General features: G+C 41.6%; 2 protein-coding genes across 11 annotated transcripts in view; both read left to right on the top strand.

The window, feature by feature from the left end:
• The window catches only part of PLAG1 (PLAG1 zinc finger), a 52,771-nt gene extending 44,607 nt beyond the window's left edge, over window positions 1-8,164 (top strand). For all 10 annotated transcript variants that reach the window (XM_061448444.1, XM_061448443.1, XM_061448441.1 and 7 more), the window contains one exon: window positions 505-8,164. In XM_061448444.1, coding sequence (XP_061304428.1) covers window positions 505-1,768 — 1,264 coding nt within the window. In that variant the 3' untranslated portion in view covers window positions 1,769-8,164. The remainder of the gene's footprint in view (window positions 1-504) is intronic.
• A 7,201-nt stretch (window positions 8,165-15,365) lies between these two features.
• Window positions 15,366-18,046, top strand: MOS (MOS proto-oncogene, serine/threonine kinase). Its single transcript, XM_061448452.1, has one exon. It carries the CDS (start codon window positions 16,470-16,472, stop codon window positions 17,517-17,519), a length of 1,050 nt encoding a protein of 349 aa, XP_061304436.1. The 5' UTR covers window positions 15,366-16,469; the 3' UTR covers window positions 17,520-18,046.
• The last annotated feature ends 1,840 nt before the right edge of the window (window positions 18,047-19,886 follow it).

Genomic DNA, 19,886 nt, shown 5'->3' on the forward strand with positions numbered 1-19,886 from the left:
AGCTGATTGCAGAGAGGATGTGTTAATTAAAGTAGCCATTGGATTGTTTCTAGAATTCTAAATTACCTAAGTTTGCAAGCTAATGTCTTTGATTTTGTTTCTTAATTTGTTTTCTGCTTTTGTTTTCTGTTTGTTTTTATTTTTGTTTTGTTTTGTTTTTAAATGAGCATAGAATTTTCATTTGTATAAGGAATTGTCGTGAGAAAAAGAGTATGGACTGAAAATTTTTTGGCTATGGACTTTTACATGAGTACTTTCATACTTGCCTATATGTCCCTGTTACACTAGCTAAAACCCACCAAAACCTAAAAGTGTCGATTTAAGAGAAATGGCTCGTGTTTTGCTATATTTAAATTTGTTGAACTGTCTATGTAGTGTCATGCTTTCAGTTAAAAGGTTCTGTTGCAAAGCAGCCTTTAGTGTAGTGTTTAGCTGCCATTAAAAAATGAGCACATGTGTTTTTTGATCAAAATAATTACTTACAGAATATATCTGTGTTTAAAGGCATATGGCTACTCATTCTCCTGAGAAAACCCACAAGTGTAATTATTGTGAGAAAATGTTTCACCGAAAAGATCACCTAAAGAATCACCTACATACACACAATCCCAACAAAGAGGCCTTTAAGTGTGAAGAATGTGGAAAGAACTACAATACCAAGCTTGGGTTCAAACGTCACCTGGCTTTGCATGCTGCAACAAGCGGTGACCTCACCTGTAAGGTATGTTTGCAGACTTTTGAAAGCACAGGAGTGCTGTTGGAGCACCTAAAAACTCACGCAGGCAAGTCATCGGGTGGAGTGAAGGAGAAAAAACACCAGTGTGAACACTGTGATCGTCGGTTCTACACCCGAAAGGATGTCCGTAGACACATGGTAGTGCACACTGGAAGAAAGGACTTCCTCTGTCAGTACTGTGCACAGAGATTTGGGCGGAAGGATCACCTCACGCGTCACATGAAGAAAAGTCACAACCAAGAACTTTTGAAGGTCAAAACAGAGCCAATGGACCTTCTAGATCCCTTTACCTGCAATGTTTCTGTGCCTATTAAAGATGAGCTGCTTCCAGTGATGTCTTTACCTTCCAGTGAACTGACATCAAAGCCATTTACAAACACTTTGCAATTAAATCTCTACAACACTCAGATTCAGTCCATGCAGAGTTCTGCATCTGCACACCAAATGGTTGCCACATCATTACCATTGGGAATGCCTTGTCCAATAGATATGGAGTCTGTCCACCCTCCTCACCAGCTATCGTTGAAATATCCACTCGGTACTACCTCATACGCAATTTCTATGCCTGAAAAAGAACAGCCATTGAAAGGGGAAATCGAAAGTTACTTAATGGAGTTGCAAAGTGGTATGCCTTCTTCATCCCAGGATTCTCAAGCATCTTCATCAAAACTAGGGCTGGATCCACAAGTAGGGCCACTAGATGATGGGTCTGGGGAGGTTTCCCTTTCCAAGGGCTCTGTTCCTATTAGTGAACCTCTAAACACCCCATCATTGGACTTTTCTCAGCTGTTCAACTTCATACCTGTAAACGGCCCTCCCTATAATCCTTCCGTTTCAGTGGGGAACCTCGGAATGAGTTATACGCAAGAGGAGGCACATTCTTCTATGACTCAACTTCCACCACAAACCCAGGATCCACAAGATCCTAGCAATAGTATAGGTCTTGGGTCTCTGCACTCGTTGTCAGCAGCTTTCACAAGCAGTCTAAGCACAACCACCACCCTACCACGATTTCATCAAGCTTTCCAATAGGATGTACAAAGCTGGCTTGTTACTGTCTATTTGTAGAAATGCCTTAGGTGACCTTTTTTAACTTAGTGCCTACTATAAGACATTATAAATTCTCTGCTTTTGTACAGTACCAATCTCATGAAGCCAGTAAGAAATTTAAATTAACTTTTTAAAAATGTTTTGAAAGTGTTTATTCTCAGCTGTGTTTACTTTGTTGGGTTTTTTTTAAGCAGTCTCATTGTATTGTTTTCATTTTCACTGCCAATTGACACATTGAAAATGCTCAGTAGACAGTCATCCCAAGCAAACTCTCAGCGCTCATCCCTTTGTCATAACTTTTTCAACCATACCAGCTATTCCATTTTATTGATGTCAGTGGTAGAGCTACCACCACTTTTAATATATATTTTACTATTTGCAAAGAATCCAGATAAAAGTATGTATCACAAAGATTCCTGAAGATTTGGGAAAAAAATATGTATTTCCAGTTCATTTCCAAACAAATCCTCTTCCCATATGGTGTCATGTCTGATCTGCTCTATAATGACAAATCTAAATTTTTTAAATAAATAGAGAATTCAGATTTTTCTGAAAACTTGTGTGTGTATATATAGAACTCCATATATACACATATACATATATATAGCATTTGACTTGTATTGAAGTCATTATAAAAGGTGTTGAGAATTTTTGCCATTTTCTGGCTTAAATTTTTTTGGCCTGTTACAGATAACAGATGAAAAACAAAATTAGTTTAATTCTCTAAAATCATGGCTGAATAGAATTTCAACAGAGAATCTCTTCTTGCCTGGATGACAAATGTTTCAAGTTGAATTTGGAACTCTGTTGTTGTGCTTTCATGACTCTGGTATAGGGAAACAGGCAAAATGAATGGCTGATCTTGAAATATAAAAGTGTTGTAATGTAGTAATGCAGAATATTTTGTCGCAGTTTTTGTTTTAATTCTTGCTGGTTTTTTCTCTGTAGTAGTATAGAAAGAGTACTTCATAGGAATCTTCCAGTAGTGTATTCACATTTGTAGGCATCGGTCTTCTCCCAGCTGCCACCGCCAAAGGGTGGTTCAAGTCCAGCCAGAAAGTGTGTATCTATTTTCAGTTCAAAACTAGTGTGCAGTCAGAGAGTGAATGTAAATTTGCAAATACCGGGTTTTGTTTTTGTTTTGCCTTTTTTCTTTTTTTTCCTGTTGAAATTATCTTTTCAGTTGTGTTACATGGTGTGTTATGTCCTCCTAAGCAACAAGTTAGATGTTAATCACACTTTCTACACCTGGGTACTTGGTTAGGGACTTTTTGCCCATTGCCAAGATTTAAAGACAGGACTCTTAGGAGTGAAGTAAAAGCATATTGCTTACACCACTTTTACCTAATGCAATATATTCTATTCCCCAACCCCTAATAACCAAAAGATAAAAAAAAAAAAAAACAAGCAACCCTGTGATGCATGAAAGCAAACTAGATTTGCTGTACTTCAACAGTAACGTTCTTTTCCTTGTCATTTTTGTACAAGGAATTAAAAAATAGAGATCAAGTACATTAGTATCTCTCAAACAATAATGAGAATTCGTACAAGGTTTTAAGTGGTTAAACTAAATATACTTCACAGAAACAAAAGTTGCTCCCATTTAAGGAGCTCATGCTCCGGATGTTTTATCAGTAGCTCCTACTTTTTTTTTTTGTAATTCTAGGAGCAATATGCAGGTGTAGTTTTACTATTTTATACGTATGTGTATTTAAATTTTATTACTAAAAGATAACATTTTTATAAATGTGTTTGTGTTCCAAAGGCATTAAAATAAGGATGTATTAATAAGGAAAATACCTTTTGAAATTCTGCAAACTACTCCTAGATTTTGGTTTTAGGAGCACGTTATCTCAAAGTGGGCTTTTAGCTCTGCTTCATGACTGCTTCCTCTGGTTTCTGTGAAACAGATTGCTCGCTTACATCTTTAGTTGAATGATTTGTTCAATATTGCTTCTTTTCTCTTTCACCTTTCTAAACGAAAGAAAAACACAGATGAACAGAGCACAAGGTGAAGCAACTGAATGTAACTCTGGTTTAAATTGGCAACCATAACGCAGCTAGGAGGAACTCGGTTTTTTTCTCAATCCTTTAAATCAGTCTGAGATGAAGATAAATGAACTTAATTCCTCCAGTGGTTTGGAAAGTTGGGAGTGTTCAGCATCCTGCAGCCAGCCCAGCGGTGTGGCTGTGCAGCCTCAGGCACACAAATTCCCAATCCATTGCGGCTGTTTATCAGGCTCAGTTGCCGATTAGACTTCATTTACAAAAAGAAACCCCAAACAGACACGTTGCCAACACCTATTTCTCAGCACGTAGCCAGAATCCTTACTACTTTGTTTTGTGCCTTAGCTTCCTGTAAAGGGATTGACATTTCACTTTGGAGTTAGATGTACATTTCACTTAAGAAACAGGGACCTCAGACAAGGTATTGAACCTCATTCAGTCAGGGTTTCAGTGGGTACATGCACCAAGCATGTTTGCCACTGGACTAGGATGTATGGTAACATGGAAGCAGACTGACACTGTAAGCAATACTACCACCACCAGAGTGCTTTTGAGTATCACTTAGGCGGAGTCACTATTGGCCACTACTAAACCATCACTTTTCAAACCCTGTCTTCTCCATTTCAGATGGATTCTTGGTGGGAGGGGGGAGGGCTGGCTGATCATGCACCACTCTTTGTGCAACTTCTAGACTTCTAGTAAGGTTCTTTTGTTTTCTTGTTTTGGTTTTGTTTCCTTTTTTTTTTTTAATATATCTATTTTTGTGTACTTGTTGCTTGTGCTTTATTTAGTAGTAAATTGTGGAATAGAGTGATTTATTGTTAATTTGGCAGTAGCGGTTTTTAAAAACCATATACTGACTGAAACATGAGCCAGAGCTGATTGCTTTATTAAGCTAATAATGAATGTTAAGAGTACATATTTTCAGGATCATTTGCCTAGTGAGCTAAACTTGTATTATAGGCCAATATTTTTTAAAATAAAAGCTTGGTCAACCTCTATGTTACACATATTACAAGATATAGCACTTTCAAAAAGAAAACCTAAACCTTTTAAGAAAATTTCTTACAGGTTATGCTTTTTATTATAAAACCTTTTATTATAATTTGTTTCAAGTGCCATTAGATTACATATATGTAGGCCTTTGGTATAATGCTTTGTGTACAAAATGGTAGACATTGTAATTTTAAACAGGTACATTTTTACAGTGTTTTCTTATCAATTTGCTATATTGCACAGAACCAGTGTGTCTTTCTTAAGGGTTTTACAATGGTTTTTACTAGGTTTACATGTTTCAAACTACACTGTCTTCTACTGCCATTTTGAATATCAGTCAAACGAAAGGAGTTTGTCCTCACCAAATGCAAACTGTGTCCTCTGGAGTTCTGTATGGTAAACTATGGCAAAAATGTTTTAACACGCAGTATTTGATACAGATCTTTTTATCATATCCTGTCATCGCTATGCTGCTGTCTGAAGTTGACTTAGGGCCTTATCCTGCATCCGTAAAGGTCAGGGGGAGCAGGATTGCATCCTTCGTTATGTCTGTCTCATACACTGGTTTAGCAGCTCATCCTGTATTCTTCTCAGTCTGTAGATAAGCCTCTGAAATAAATGTACTTATCTAGCATGTAGTAAACCGCATAGGCTTAGCTGCCCATCCTGCATCCACCCAGCGTACAGTTAAAGCCACAGCCTATATAGCATTATGCTCAACGTACAGATAATGCCACAGTAGTTCAAAATGTATTTGGATAGTCCCAAAGCTTTTATGCAATAAGGGTGTCTTACTTTTGTTGGAAGGCAGTGTCTTTTGATAACAGTTATCTAGCCCTGGAAGTGACACAGAACTATTGCTAATCATATGTAAACACTTTTCAGTATAAGCTTCAGTGGTACAGTTGAACCAGAGTGAATGTTTATCTCCTCAGAAACACTCCTGCAATATTGTTATATTGGATCATGCTGCTAATGTAACTTGGGATACAACTCCTCTCATGGTGCTACAAACCTCCCTGTCTCATTCAGATGTATTTTTACCCATAGAAAAAAGGACTATACTAGACCTATAGTTGTATGATATATTTTTATACTGTGACTTAATTTGTCATTAATGAACTTTGTGCAACACCACAATGTATTCATATGCACTTGCAAAAGTAAAATTTTGGACATGCAAATTTAAACGCTGACAAGCCCAGCTCTTGTTCACAAACACAGGTGACTGCTAGTTAAACTCAAATGTGGGCTTTTTATATGGTGTGGAGTGAAGAACATACTATATATTACTAAAAGCCTTTGAATTTAGACAATAACTGGGGGGAAGTATATTGGGGAATGATGACACACCCAAACCTGACTTGGATTGCTGAAATTATATTTTTAGCTAGTGGAAAAATGGTTTGGACTTTATGTTTTAATGAGAAAAGTTTTGAGTCAAAAATAGAGAAAGAAAAAAAAAAAGAACACAGAAAACCCTGCATTCCAGACTGAATTTGTATATTTTTCTTGCATTTAAAATTTGCTATCCTGTGATATGGGAAATTGAGTTGCTTATCATGTATATGTACTTTAAAATGTATTCACAAACTACTGTTGTATTTGTATAAAATATAGACAAAAAGATTGCATATATATTTTTGTGTATAAGCTCTGTAAAATAGCAATCACATTATGAAGCTGCAGCAGAACTTCATTTTAAACATTCACATCCAAAGAAACAGACTATTTATTGTCCACATACCCTGACTATAAAATATACCTTGCTGCTATTAAACAATAGTGCTGCAGCTTCTTGTGGCCTACAGTGTTATGTTTGCTGTACAAAAATATGTGAACTCCACAAAATATATCAATAAAATTACAGAATGGTTTTAGTTAATGAATAACTTATGCCTGGCATTTCAATAGATAACCTTGTTCTGCACGTTTGGGATTACAGAATGCATTCAGTTTTGCTCGGTGTAGTTATTCTGACTGTGCAAAGGTGTAATTGTCTTTCTAATTTACAGATGGTAAAATGTCATTTTTTCAGACAATCTTAAAGCAAAATTATCTGCATTTCATGATTCCACCAAGGAACAAACTGGATGATGCTACTGTGTCTGTGATGAGACACATCTGAACTGAAGGAAGCAAGTCAGCTTGCCCTCAAATTGCACTTTGAAATGCTGTGAAACACTGGAAGATGAGTTTGGGGATTTTGTAGTGGGACCAGTTGTCTGAGAGATGTAGGTGAGTGATTCTCCATCATTTCCAGATTAATGCAAGTCATTTACATTGACTGTTATAGTTCGCAGGATACACTGTAAGAGTGTAGCATGTGCTAGACCTAGTATGCGGGTTGTCTCTCTGAGATGCTTTCAGGAGACACTCTGTTGCTTTGGTCCTATAGATCTCCCATCTGCCCATGACACTGCCAAAGAAGTCTGACTAATGTACTGCGGGAAGAGGTGCTAGGCAGCCAGATGAGCAGAGTAGTAAGTGGAATGTGATTGCATGTATGATATCTGTGTTATATCCAGAGACCTCTTGGTGCAGTCCCTCCGGAGCTCACCTTGTTAAATTCAGAGCCATGGGCATCTTCCCTTTCCTCATTCCTATAACCATCCCTTTCCAAAACTTGCATCAAAAAGTACAGAAAAATAGTCCTTCAGCATCCTCTATAGCTGGTGTTGCTCCCTTCCAGGAGCAGAAGAGAAAGACTATTCTGTTTTCCCCCTTCACTCTCCTTCATATCCTTCCTACATACAAGCATGCCCTAGAATAAAGGGGGGGGGGGGGGGGGGGAGGGGGTGACAGAGAAATCCAGAATTGTGATGCTGAGCTCCTGATGGACTAGCAAGAACCAAGCAGCTACATGCTCTTGGCTTCCCTGCTTTTCAAATCAAAACAATGTATTAAATCAGATAGAAATTAGGTTTCCCAGAGCAGCAGTTGCCACAATTGGCACAGCAAGGGCTAGTGATCTCAAACAGGCAGTAAGGTAAGTTCTCTTGCAAAATCTAGTCTGTGCTTAAAAGTTTGAGAAGTGTATTGGAGGATTAGCTGCTGTTTATCATTATGAGCTGAAGCCTTTAGCAAATAAACAGCAGTGCTGTGTTTCTGTGTGTTTCAAACAACAGGGGAGGTAGTGGTGTTGAAAGTGACAGACCCCAGCGGTACTGTGAAGTTTCAAGTTCCTGCTGGGTGCTATATCCCAGGTAATTCAATATAAGCTTTATCTACTCCTAATAAAGGTGTAACGTCTTACCTGGTATTTTTATTTTTAAATCATAATATTTATTTGTTGTAATGGTCTGAGTGTCCTCAAGAAATGAACATTTTCAGAGAAATAAGTATTTAAAAAAAATATAATTAACACTTGTGTTCTTCAGTGTCATCATCATTCCACAGCCTTGTCTCATTGAAGGACATTTATGTCGTAAAATCACCAGATACGAAGCTAGATTGCCTCAGAGGGGACTAAAGAAACATCAACTGTCAGCTGAGCACTCACTCTGAAAGCAGGATTTCAGTATTGCACACTGTGGCTGGGTGGGAACCTTTTTAACTGATCCATAATAGTTGCCATTGACACTGATTTTCACTGTTGCACTGAACTACAGTGTACAAAGAAGAATGGTTTAGTGTCACTGTCATATAATGAGGCAGATCATAGAATAGTTTGAGTTGGAAGGGACTTTCAATACTCATCTAGTCAAACCCCCTGCAATGAACAGGGACATGTTCAAGTAGATCAGGTTGCCCAGAACTGTATCATAGAATCATAGAACGGTTAGGGTTGGAAAGGACCTTAAGATCATCTAGTTCCAACACCCCTGCCATGGGCAGGGACACCTCACACTAAATCATATCACCCAAGGCTCTGTCCAGCCTGGCCTTGAACACTGCCAGGGATGGAGCATTCACTGGACAACCCATTCCAGTGCCTCTCCACGCTAACATTAAAGAACTTCCTCCTTATATTCAATCTAAACTTCCCCTGTTTAAGTTTTAACCCATTACCCCTTATCTTGTCACTACAGTCCCTAATGAAGAGTCCCTCCCCAGCATCCCTACAGCCCCCCTTCAGATACTGGAAGGCTGCTATGAGGTCCCCCCACGCAGCCTTCTCCAGGCTGAACAGCCCCAACCTTCTCAGCCTGTCTTCATACAGGAGGTGCTCCAGTCCCCTGATCATCCTCGTGGCCCTCCTCTGGACTTGTTCCAACAGTTCCATGTCCTTTTTATGTTGAGGACACCAGAACTGCACACAATACTCCAAGTGAGGTCTCACGAGAGCAGAGTAGGGGGGCAGCATCACCTCCTTCGACCTGCTGGTCATGCTCCTTTTGATGCAGCCCAGGATACTGTTGGCTTTCTGGGCTGCAAACGCACACTGAAGCCAGCTCGTGCATTTTCTCATCGATATCCTGCCTGGCCTTGAATGTCTCCAGGGATGGCGCATCCACCACTTCTCTGGGCAACCTGTGCCAGTGTTTCACCACCCTCACTGAAAAATTTTTTCTTCATGTCCATCCTGAATGTCCTTCTTTTAGTTTAAAACTATTAATCCTATTGCTACAGGCCCTGCTAAAAAGTCTCTCCCCATCTTTCTTACAGGCCCCTTTCTCTGGTTGATGCGTGTAAATAATGCAGAGAACCTGAATACTCACAGTTTCTGAAAATTAGTACATTGCTAAAACTTTTGTATATGTGTGTGTGTATGTATGTATGCGTGCGTGGGAGGGTAGCAATCAAATCTGGAAAAGTTGAGACGCTTGTTTCATTTCGGTTGACTTCAAAAAGGTTAAGTGTAAGGTGTTTGTGCTTTACAAGTCCAAAATGAATCATGCGGTTTGTAAAGGTATCTCCTAGTTAACACAGCGTGTGGTTTCCCAGGCAAGTTGGGAGAGCTGCTTCCAAATACATGATTAATCTATGGGTGACAGCAATTTATCTCCAGGGCGCAGTGACTCCCGGGGGAAAGGTGTTTGTCAGATACCCTTGTGGAGTGTTAGATACAATTTCAGTAGAAAAGGTCTGTATGCTGTGCCTCTGAAATTAAGCTCCACTCTGCCTTATTGGCGCTGTGTTAAATTGCTACACACATGGTCATGGGTGAATCCTTAAGTTCCCTCACAAATTATTACATTGAAAATACAGGCTCTCTACGGTTATATGCCACAAATGAGCAGCATCTGAGCTGTAGCATAATAGATATCAAATGACAAACACAGACTAAACTCCCCAACTCACTGATGTCTGCCCTCATCTGAGAATTGTTTCCACTTACTTTGTCACTGCCTGACTCCCTACACCAATAAAGCATTAGAGGATTGCCCCACAGTTTATTTGCTCCGTTCAGCTTAGTTACTGCTTCTTCAGCAGTATTTTTACAAGAAGCTTCTGCTTATTCACTGATGCAAACCTTGTAACAACGTACTTAAACTGTACAACCCCTTTTAATCTGGGAGTCTTAAAACCCTGTAACTTAGGGCAACTTCTGATAATTGTCTGTGGCCCATCAGCATGCCCAGGCCATCATTTCAGAGCCACCACATTTAGGTAATCCTCCAGCATCTCTGCAGCTCTCTGAAGGTGTGCTGTGTGCAGGGAGCCACTGCATTGCTATGGTGATGTGTCTGACAGAGTCACAGAGCTGGGCATGATGTGCATGAATGGGACTGTGCGAGCTGCTGGGAAAGACTGACCCTTTCATATTTCCGTCCTAGTCATCAGCATTAAATCTACATACCTGGGAAAGCAGCTGTCTCCAGGCAATGGAATCACACTAGTGTTACCCTCTGGGCCCTTTGCTGTGAGCATTTCATTCTTCTCATTAAGCATTGAAGCTGTTTTGTAGTCCTTAAGTACAAGTCTGAAATTCTGCCATTACTTCTTGTCATCATCCTGTCATTCAGCAAAGTCAGTTTTACCCCAGGGGCAAGACTGTAAAACCAATACTGCATAAGGTGCCTGCCATGTGAAAACTGTAAATCTGCCAGGATAGGTACCGTCTTTGCATGGCCAGGAAGTATTGCTGTCAGTGAGAGCCTACATTTCACATTTATTACCTTTATCCCTAAGTTTGGATTCCTTTAGCTTGTCTCAAGGTGCTCTTATGCAATTCTGATATTTATCACAAGCAGCAAGTACCAGATTGTTATCCCTGGTCCACCCTGGTCAGTGGTGGTCACCAAGGCCACAGTAAATACCTCACCTGCATTGCCAGTACCTCCAGTTAGAACCTCATGCACTCAGGTAAGGAGGGCCTTCACTTCGTGCTCTTGAACACATGGAGTAACCTTACTGGGAAGGTAAAAAGCATCAAGCAGCTGCTTGGCAATAATGTGGGTTTGAAACTTACTATTTATAAACTAGGGATTAGCCTTTGTAAATAATGTCTCTCATCAGTAAAATAGCATCACAATTCTTGTAAATGTGTTTGTTCTTTGCATTTGGGTTTACCTCTGACTGCCTTAATGAAACTTTGCTTTTATTTGCTATTCCAAGGTGGCATTTGTCTCACCAAATCAACAAAACTCTGAAACATGAACTGGATTCTCTTTTGGCATGTGCTTGTAGTAAAAAGCTTCACGTTAATCAGTTGGTGTATCTTCAGAGCGAGCCTGCATGGACTGGCTTCAAATAATGGTATCACTTACATCTGTGCAACTGATCATATCAGAACTGCTTTCAGGCAACTCTGAATATCATCTGAGGTAAATGAGGTGTGACTGGAAACAACATTTGGACAGTGAAACAGTATATCCATAAGGAAGAATGTAAGTTCATCATCAGATCCTAAACTGAGGTCATAGGGACTGACAAGTAAATGAAGAGAAAAAGAAAACTTTGATTTGAAACTGGGAAGAAAACCTCTCAGAAATCACTAAGACACAGGCTAAGGGACAGTGTGGTGTTGAGAGTAGGACTGTAATTTAATTACTTAAATTTGACTCCTTTAGCGAGATTATAAAGAAATCTAGTAGAAATACAGTGCTACCTCTATACTGTAAAACAGTTCTTAGAAGCCACTGGACAGTCATGCCTTCAAGGGTTTGTTACATGGTACACCAACCAAATGTACAAAGTAATGATTGTGATACACTCTTAGACTCTCTGAAATCAGTTCCAACCACCAGCTCTGTCCTTCTCCTGTTTTAGACAAAACTTTGGCTGTTAAGAACCACAATAGTAATGCATTTTGATTAGATTGAAACTCTGGTGTTTTGTACAAGTTCTCTATTGTGGTGGGTTACATCCACAGTCCTTTAAGGCCCTTGCTATTGAGGTTGACTTCTGTCCAGCAACTCAACAGCAATACTAACTGACAGTGATGGCAACCAAAGAGTTTCTGTATTCCCAATATCCAAGTGAAATATAAATGCATGAACTGAGCAATTCTTCTCATCTGGAAGCACAGATTAGGCTGGGCAGCTATTGCAGCATCAGATGCACAGGCATGTTTTACTTGCCTGTGCAAGTACAATGTGACGCACAAGCTTGGAACAAAACCATCACTGCCACAGGTTATGGTAGCTGTGACAAACTGCAGCCCTTGGGACACAGACTGTCACTTGTGAAAGTTCCTGTTGCATTCTCTGCTGATGGCTTTTGGTTCATACAGCTTCCTTTTCCCTCATGGAAATATGAAATGGGAGCAGAGTGATTGGAGACTGCTATGGGTTCCCTGGATACCAGTTGTGATGCTATGGGTTCCCTGGGTACCAGTTGTGATGCTGTGGGTTCCCTGGGGCAGGGTGGCCAGGAGGGAGGGGGCAGTTTGTCCCCAGCAGCCCTGCTTGCCTCTGAAAATGGCTTCCTGGACCATGCTGTGGCCATCTCCTCCAGCCACTGGTAATGCTGGAGCCAAACAGGGCTGTGCAGTGTGTCAAGGATGTCGTACAGCAGTTGTGTCTTGTGGGAGGTCACTGGGCCTGAGCCATCAATGGGTTACAGGAAAATCACATTTATTAAAAACCCGCTTGCTTTTAAATCTGCTTTAATTGCATTCATGCTGCAAGACACTGCATGTCTCCCTGCTCCAGTCCTCAGCAGTCAGCTTGAGACATGACAATGAGTTGCATTAAGGCTATTTAATCCCAAAACACAGTTGTCTTCCAGTTTAGAAATCCAGTGTATTCCCCAAGAGCAATACAACCTGCCTGGAATGACAGGGGCAAACCAGAAAGGTTTCTAACCAAAAAGGGTAACAGGAAAATTTCCAAAAAAGGGACAACTGGAAGGAGAGGGGAGAACATGGAGTTTAGAAAAAGTACCATGGAAGGTCTGCTCTGTCCTTCCAAATGAGACTTCAGCCAATTTTACTGCTGTGTTCTGTAGCATTCAGAATCCCCAGAAATGCTCCTGTAGTTGTCAGCTTAACAAGTCCACTCTCAGGCCCTTCATCCATGCATCCTTCTGCCTAGTTCCTCTCCCTCAACCAACTTTCCCTTTGAACTTCTCTGACACCATAACCTGGTGAAAATAGGGTGTAACCAGTGCTCTCCCATGAGAAGGATGAGGTTCCTGGAGAATTCACAGCACAGATGTCTCCCTGCTGCTTTTATATACTACATGGCACTGATGTCCATGCTACAATTGGAGCCCTATTTGCACTCAGAAAATAGGCATAAAATTCCTTTCTCTCTCCCCTACAGCTTATTCTGCTTACTGCAGCTTTTCATTTCCATCACAACTGACCTGCTTGGAAAACATTCTCTGCAAAGATCAGAAGTGAAGACTTCTGCATACAAGCATAAAATCATAGTGCCACTCAGAAAAGGAGCATAAAATACCTGCTGTCTCCATGGCTTACTTCACTGCACATTTAAAACTACACGCAAGCTCCTTTGGTCGTTCTCCCATCCCCAAAACTTCCCTGCATGTCTGATGTCATAGAATCATAGAATAGTTAGGGTTGAAAAGGCTCTTAAGATCATCTAGTTCCAACCCCCGTGCCATGGGCAGGGACACCTCACACTAAACCATGTCACCCAAGGCTCTGTCCAACCTGGCCTTGAACACTGCCAGGGATGGAACATTCACAACCTCCCTGGGCAACCCATTCCAGTGCCTCACCACCCTCACAGGAAAGAATTTCCTCCTTATATCCAATGTAAACTTCCCCTGTTTAAGTTTTAACCCGTTACCCCTTGTCCTATCACTACAGTCCCTAATGAAGAGTCCCTCCCCAGCATCCCTACAGCCCCCCTTCAGATACTGGAAGGCTGCTATGAGGTCTCCCCACGCAGCCTTCTCTTCTCCAGGCTGAACAGCTCCAACTTCCTCAGCCTGTCTTCATACGGGAGGTGCTCCAGTCCCCTGATCATCCTCGTGGCCCTCCTCTGGACTTGTTCCAACAGTTCCATGTCCTTTTTATGTTGAGGACACCAGAACTGCACACAATACTCCAGGTGAGGTCTCACGAGAGCAGAGTAGGGGGGCAGGATCACCTCCTTCGACCTGCTGGTCACGCTCCTTTTGATGCATCCCAGGATACGGTTGGCTTTCTGGGCTGCAAGCGCACACTGAAGCCAGCTCATGTTCATTTTCTCATCGACCAACACCCCCAAGTCCTTCTCCGCAGGGCTGCTCAGAATCTCTTCTCTGCCCAACCTGTAGCTGTGCCTGGGATTGCTCCAACCCAGGTGTAGGACCTTGCACTTGGCATGGTTAAACTTCATGAGGTTGGCATCAGCCCACCTCACAAGCATGTCAAGGTCCCTCTGGATGGCATTCCTTCCCTCCAGGGTATCAACCGAACCACACAGCTTGGTGTCATCGGCAAACTTGCTGAGGGCACACTCAATCCCACTGTCCATGTCAGCAACAAAGATGTTGAACAAGACCAGTCCCAACACCGATCCCTGAGGGACACCACTCGTTACTGGTCTCCAGCCGGACATTGAGCCATTGACCACAACTCTTTGTGTGCGGCCATCGAGCCAGTTCTTCATCCACTGAGCAATTCACCTATCAAGTTGATGTCTCTCCAATTTAGAGACAAGGTTGTCAAGTCCCTCCTGGAAGGGGCAAGGGAAGAAGAGCCTTTTGCTGTCAAGCAGTCCCATCTGCAGGGACTGTCTCACAGAAAGCCCTCTGCACCCCTAACTTCCTGCACTCTCACTTGTTAACAACTCCTAGAATGCATATTAGCACCTATTTATGTAGCTCCTCCACAGCCTATCTGTTTCACAGTAGCAGGTGATAACCCAAATACCCCATTCTCATTCAACTCTGGTCTAAGTTTGCTTCCCTGTGAATTGTGATGACAAATTTCTTCTGATCAAATTTCTCCTAAATCTCAGCACAAGGGAAGATATCCATCACTGGTTTCACTACAAAACCCTCTGGCTGAGCTGATTTTGAATTCAGGTAAGGTCAGAAGATGTCTTTGGGACATTATATGGGTCTGTTAGGGTGAGCAACTAAACCCATCTTAAGGTGGAGAATGCTCCAGTTCTGCTTGCACATGTTCTGAGCACCCCTCAACTCATACAGAGAAACAAACCAAAAAGAAGAGGAAATACCAGGAAAACTACTCAGGAACTGCCTGCAGAGTACCAAGGTAAACTCTGGAGAAACAGGCATGCTGATCTTTGAAGACCCACACCAGGATCTGTACTGGCAAAGCTGACATCCAGAGGAAGATTCTGAAGGGAAATGGGGACCAAACTTTCCAAGATATTTCTCAACACATGAAGAAAGATACTTACTAAAATACCCAAAAGCTCCATAGGTCCCATAATGGTGTTCTGTTGCACAGCAGGTACAGCAGGTGCCAAACACAAAGGCAGATAGCATAAACACTGTGAATACGTGAAAGCAGGGTGAAAAGAGCAAAACCTCCTTTGAAAACTACTGGGACCAGCAAGGTGAAATCATGCTTGCTTGATTTCTGCTACAGCAGCTCTGTGAATTTAGCAATAAGCTCACTAAGCAGGATCCAGAGATAAAATACACACCTGTAATAACTGCATGGGGTGCAATGGGAAGATGACCAAATGTTTATGTATAATTCTAGCTGCTATATCTAATGGATTATACAAAGCAATCATTTGTGTTTATGCTGCTACTAAGGCTGCTGTCCTGCACAGGCAAAGCTGAGCAGCTAAACAGGACTCCTTATCCTAGTCAGTTTAAGTGGCAAGTTTCTACAAACACACTTTTATAGCCGGTTATGCCTGCCACAGCCTCATCAAATGTTAGCAATCACAATTTCAGCTGCTTCCTCTGATATGACTTTGAGCTGTTTAATGTATCTGATGATCATTTGTGCCTGAAGCCATGGTGAAATGATTCACCAATCACTGCATTATTTAATCTCAGGGCATTTTTGCTAGAGGCATTCAATGGGCAGAACATCTTTCTTTCCTCTTGAGATTAGAAATGATGTGAAATACACGTGAGTTCATACCTTTTTAGCTTTAAATCCATTTGCCTTGACTTTCTAGAAATTTGCTTCAGGGGTGGAGAATGTTTCCAGGTGAGCCTCATTGGGTTCAGCTAGTTGTGACAGACGCAGTTCATTTGGGGGTGGGTGGGATGGAGAATGGTGAAGAGAGGATAAAAGGCTTTGAAAGCCTCTTCAGAGTCCTTTCTGCCAGGAAAACTTTTCAGTCTTCTGTTTTAACAGGCGAAAACAATTAGTGACAAACTGCCTGCCTGTTGTTTTCTCCACCTTATTATGCCATCACCCATTCCTCTTAATTGTTTTCTCCATTTTGAGTTTTCCCCATCTGCGGACTTGCGACCCTGCAGCAGCCCCTTAGTTATCCCTGGCAAAGACAGCAAGAGCTCTCTGGGAGGAACTCCATCTATCAGGACCCGCCGCTTGCCTCCACGCTTGGCCTGGTGCTCCATTGACTGGGATCAGCTCCGCCTCCTGCAGCCTCTTGGCTCTGGGGGTTTTGGTTCTGTCTACAAAGCCACCTACCATGGTGCCACTGTGGCTGTGAAGCAGGTGAAGAAGAGCAGCAAAAACCGGCTGGCGTCACGGCAGAGCTTCTGGGCTGAGCTGAATGTAGCCTGGCTACAGCATAATAATGTGGTACGTGTGGTGGCTGCCAGCACGTGTGCCCCAGCCAGCCAGAACAGCCTGGGCACCATCATTATGGAGTATGTGGGCAACATCACCCTGCACCATGTAATCTATGGCACTGGAGGTGTGTGGAGACAGGGTGAAGATGATGAAGGAGGATGTGGAGGGAAGGCCCTGAGCATGGAGGAGACTGTGTGCTATTCTTGTGACATTGTGACTGGCTTAGCCTTTCTTCACACACAGGGCATTGTGCACTTGGACCTGAAGCCTGCAAATGTCTTCATCACTGAGCAGGGAGTGTGCAAGATTGGAGACTTTGGATGCTCCCAGAAGCTGGAGGAGGGCTTGTCCCAGAGCCCCCATGTTTGCCAGCAGGGGGGCACATACACACACCGTGCCCCTGAGCTCCTGAAGGGCGAGAGGGTCACTGCCAAAGCAGACATCTACTCGTTTGGCATCACCCTCTGGCAGATCGTCATGCGGGAGCAGCCCTACCTGGGCGAGCGGCAGTACGTGCTCTACGCTGTGGTAGCCTACAACTTGCGCCCTTCGCTGGCTGCTGCCATTTTCCATGAGTCACCAGTGGGACAGAGACTGCAGAGCATTATCAGCTGCTGCTGGAAGGCTAATGTAGAGGAGCGCCTAAGTGCAGCCCAGCTGCTTCCCAGCCTCAAGGCCCTCAAGCAGAGCCTCTAGGAAAACTAGGGACTGTTTCCCTTGCTGCTGCCTCTTCTTTCCCCCTGCCTTTTCTCTGAACATGATGATTTAGCCCCTGTGTGATCTAAAGGTTTTGTTGCTGTGTTTTATACTTAAGAAAAAGAGAAACTGTTTTGATATTTTGCTGTAAGAAGATTATAAATAAATACATTTATCAAAACTGTGGGGTTTTAGCATGGAAGGGGATAGAGGCGAGGATCGAGACAGCAACTCTGGCTTTCTCTGGTTGATCTGTTGTGAGCTTCCTTGCTCAGGGAGAAAATGGGGAATGTGATGTGCAGAGAAATAGCTGTTTTCAAATAAGTCTAAAAAAGGGGCTGCTTCTGGAAGGTTCTTTGTACTTAATGCCTTTTGGTATTTCCAAAATGTCAGCTATGAATAGTTCTTTGCTAGGTTTGTGTGTTTGAGCTTTTCCTCCTCATTTACGAAGGAATGAGTATGCATCACAAATCAATGAATACAGAAAAAGAAATAGAGTGTCAGTGGGTTTTCTTCTTGTTCTTAGATGTACTTAATCTCGGTGAGTATGCTCTTTCTGAAATGGAAGATGTGAACTACCCATACACTCATCTAAACAAGGAACATTTTTGTTAGTCTAAGGCTATTAAGAGTAAGAACAATCATTAACAATTTGTGCCTTTGTGAGACCTCTGTGCTGCCAGGTGTATAGCTGCAACTTGCTAGTTGGTATATTGTAAACTTTATTTAGTTTGAAGTATTATAAGAGTATCTTGTATGGAATAGGAAGTTCCCAGGTTTTGGAGGTACAGGCAGAGTATAAAAACAAAAATAATTGGGAAAATATGAAGGGAGATGTATAGATACCAAAACCTCCTAAATCGTGGTCAGGGGGGTGTTACTCTTTGTAATGCATGGGTAAGTATTAGATAAGATACTTGAAATACTGAAAAGGAAAACTGATTAAAGCAGCAATAATGATCCTCTGCCACTGCTCAAAGCACTATTGAACTATACTCTGTACTGCTTATGTTTTCTCTGCTATCTTTCCTAACCTGGTTGCAATGTGTCTGAGAAAAGAAGTACTGAGAGAAAAAAAGTAGGCAATGCTGGAGACAAAAAGCTGCTCTGATCCCTGATTTATCAGAACTGATAATTATACATCTATTGAGCTCTGAACCCTTATCTGGAGCTAGGAAGATCTGTCTGCTGTAGCTGATATTGCTGTTCAGTTCAAAGACTCCACTTCTTGACATAGGAGAGTGAGTGATGTTTCAGTCAAACTGTTTTACTTTTTTCCCCTTCCTCCCTCTTGCTTCCATTCTGGAGAAAAATCCCAAAGGAATTAAGCAGGCTTCCTGATTTTTGACACACATCTGTTCTTAGCCCTGTGAAATCCTGGAAGTGAGCAGCTATGTGAATTTGAGATGATTCTTGTAGGTCTTTATGGTATTTGGCTTGGCCATTGAAATTAATGGTTTATAAAGCATATCTAAGCTTAATTATTTCTTGCTCTTCTGTCCCCCTTAATTGGAACTGTAAAATGCTTCGTGGGATCAAAAAACCCAAGGTAAATTCTGGAATAGATTTCCTGCGTTCTCTCTGTCAAAATAATTGTGCTATAGGAAAAGAACTTAGTTTTTTTTCATGTTGCATAACAAGAATCTCTTATAAAGCTTATCATAACAAGCCAGTTACCTTTTAAAATTATTAGCTGAGGGCATATAAGATAAAATGTTGGATAAAGAAACTGGCATGCCTCACCTTAACATCAAGCCTTAGATAAAAATAATTCTCCAGTCTTCAAAAGAATATAATAAAGAAATGGAATTAAAGCGTTTTAGTAGTTCTAGATACTTATGTGTTGTATTTATTTTGACAGTCTAGGTAGCTTGTTGCTTAAACTGCTACGAACTTGCTATTGTGCTTAATGATACTTTAGTATCAATAAGTGCTACTTGAGTCTCTCTGAAAAATCAAGCACCCTTCAAATTCTCTGTTGTACTTGACAGAAGAATACTGGATGGCCAAGACCTGCTCTTGAAGGTGTAATCAGCTCTGCAGATGTGTCCGTCCGTTTTACCGAGCTCCCTTTTGAATGGGAGTAAGAACTCTGCACAGCCCTCAAAATAGGCACATCATAACCTGCTGTCATAAAGATGCTTTCTATTCTTTAGCATCTGCAAAGATTTGATATGCTTCTTTTTGGTTGCTGATGAGCCTTGAGTTAATTCTAATCAAGGAACACCTCAGGCCTGATGGCTCAGAATCCATAGTTCTATGTGATAAGGATTATTTTGCCTATTTGCCTCACTTTATGTCAATCTACCTTGAATTTTCTCCTGCCACTTTGTAGCTGGCCCTTGCACTCATGTCCTGAATAAACAA

Source organism: Pezoporus flaviventris, unplaced genomic scaffold (assembly GCF_033815535.1).
Source record: "Pezoporus flaviventris isolate CSIRO_AGI_PZ_B2104156 unplaced genomic scaffold, CSIRO_AGI_Pfla_v1 ptg000007l, whole genome shotgun sequence".
Lineage (NCBI taxonomy): Eukaryota > Metazoa > Chordata > Aves > Psittaciformes > Psittacidae > Pezoporus > Pezoporus flaviventris.

Bases quoted from the DNA above. Each gene is read 5' to 3' on its own strand.
- MOS (XM_061448452.1), top strand. From the start codon at position 16,470: ATGCCATCACCCATTCCTCTTAATTGTTTTCTCCATTTTGAGTTTTCC.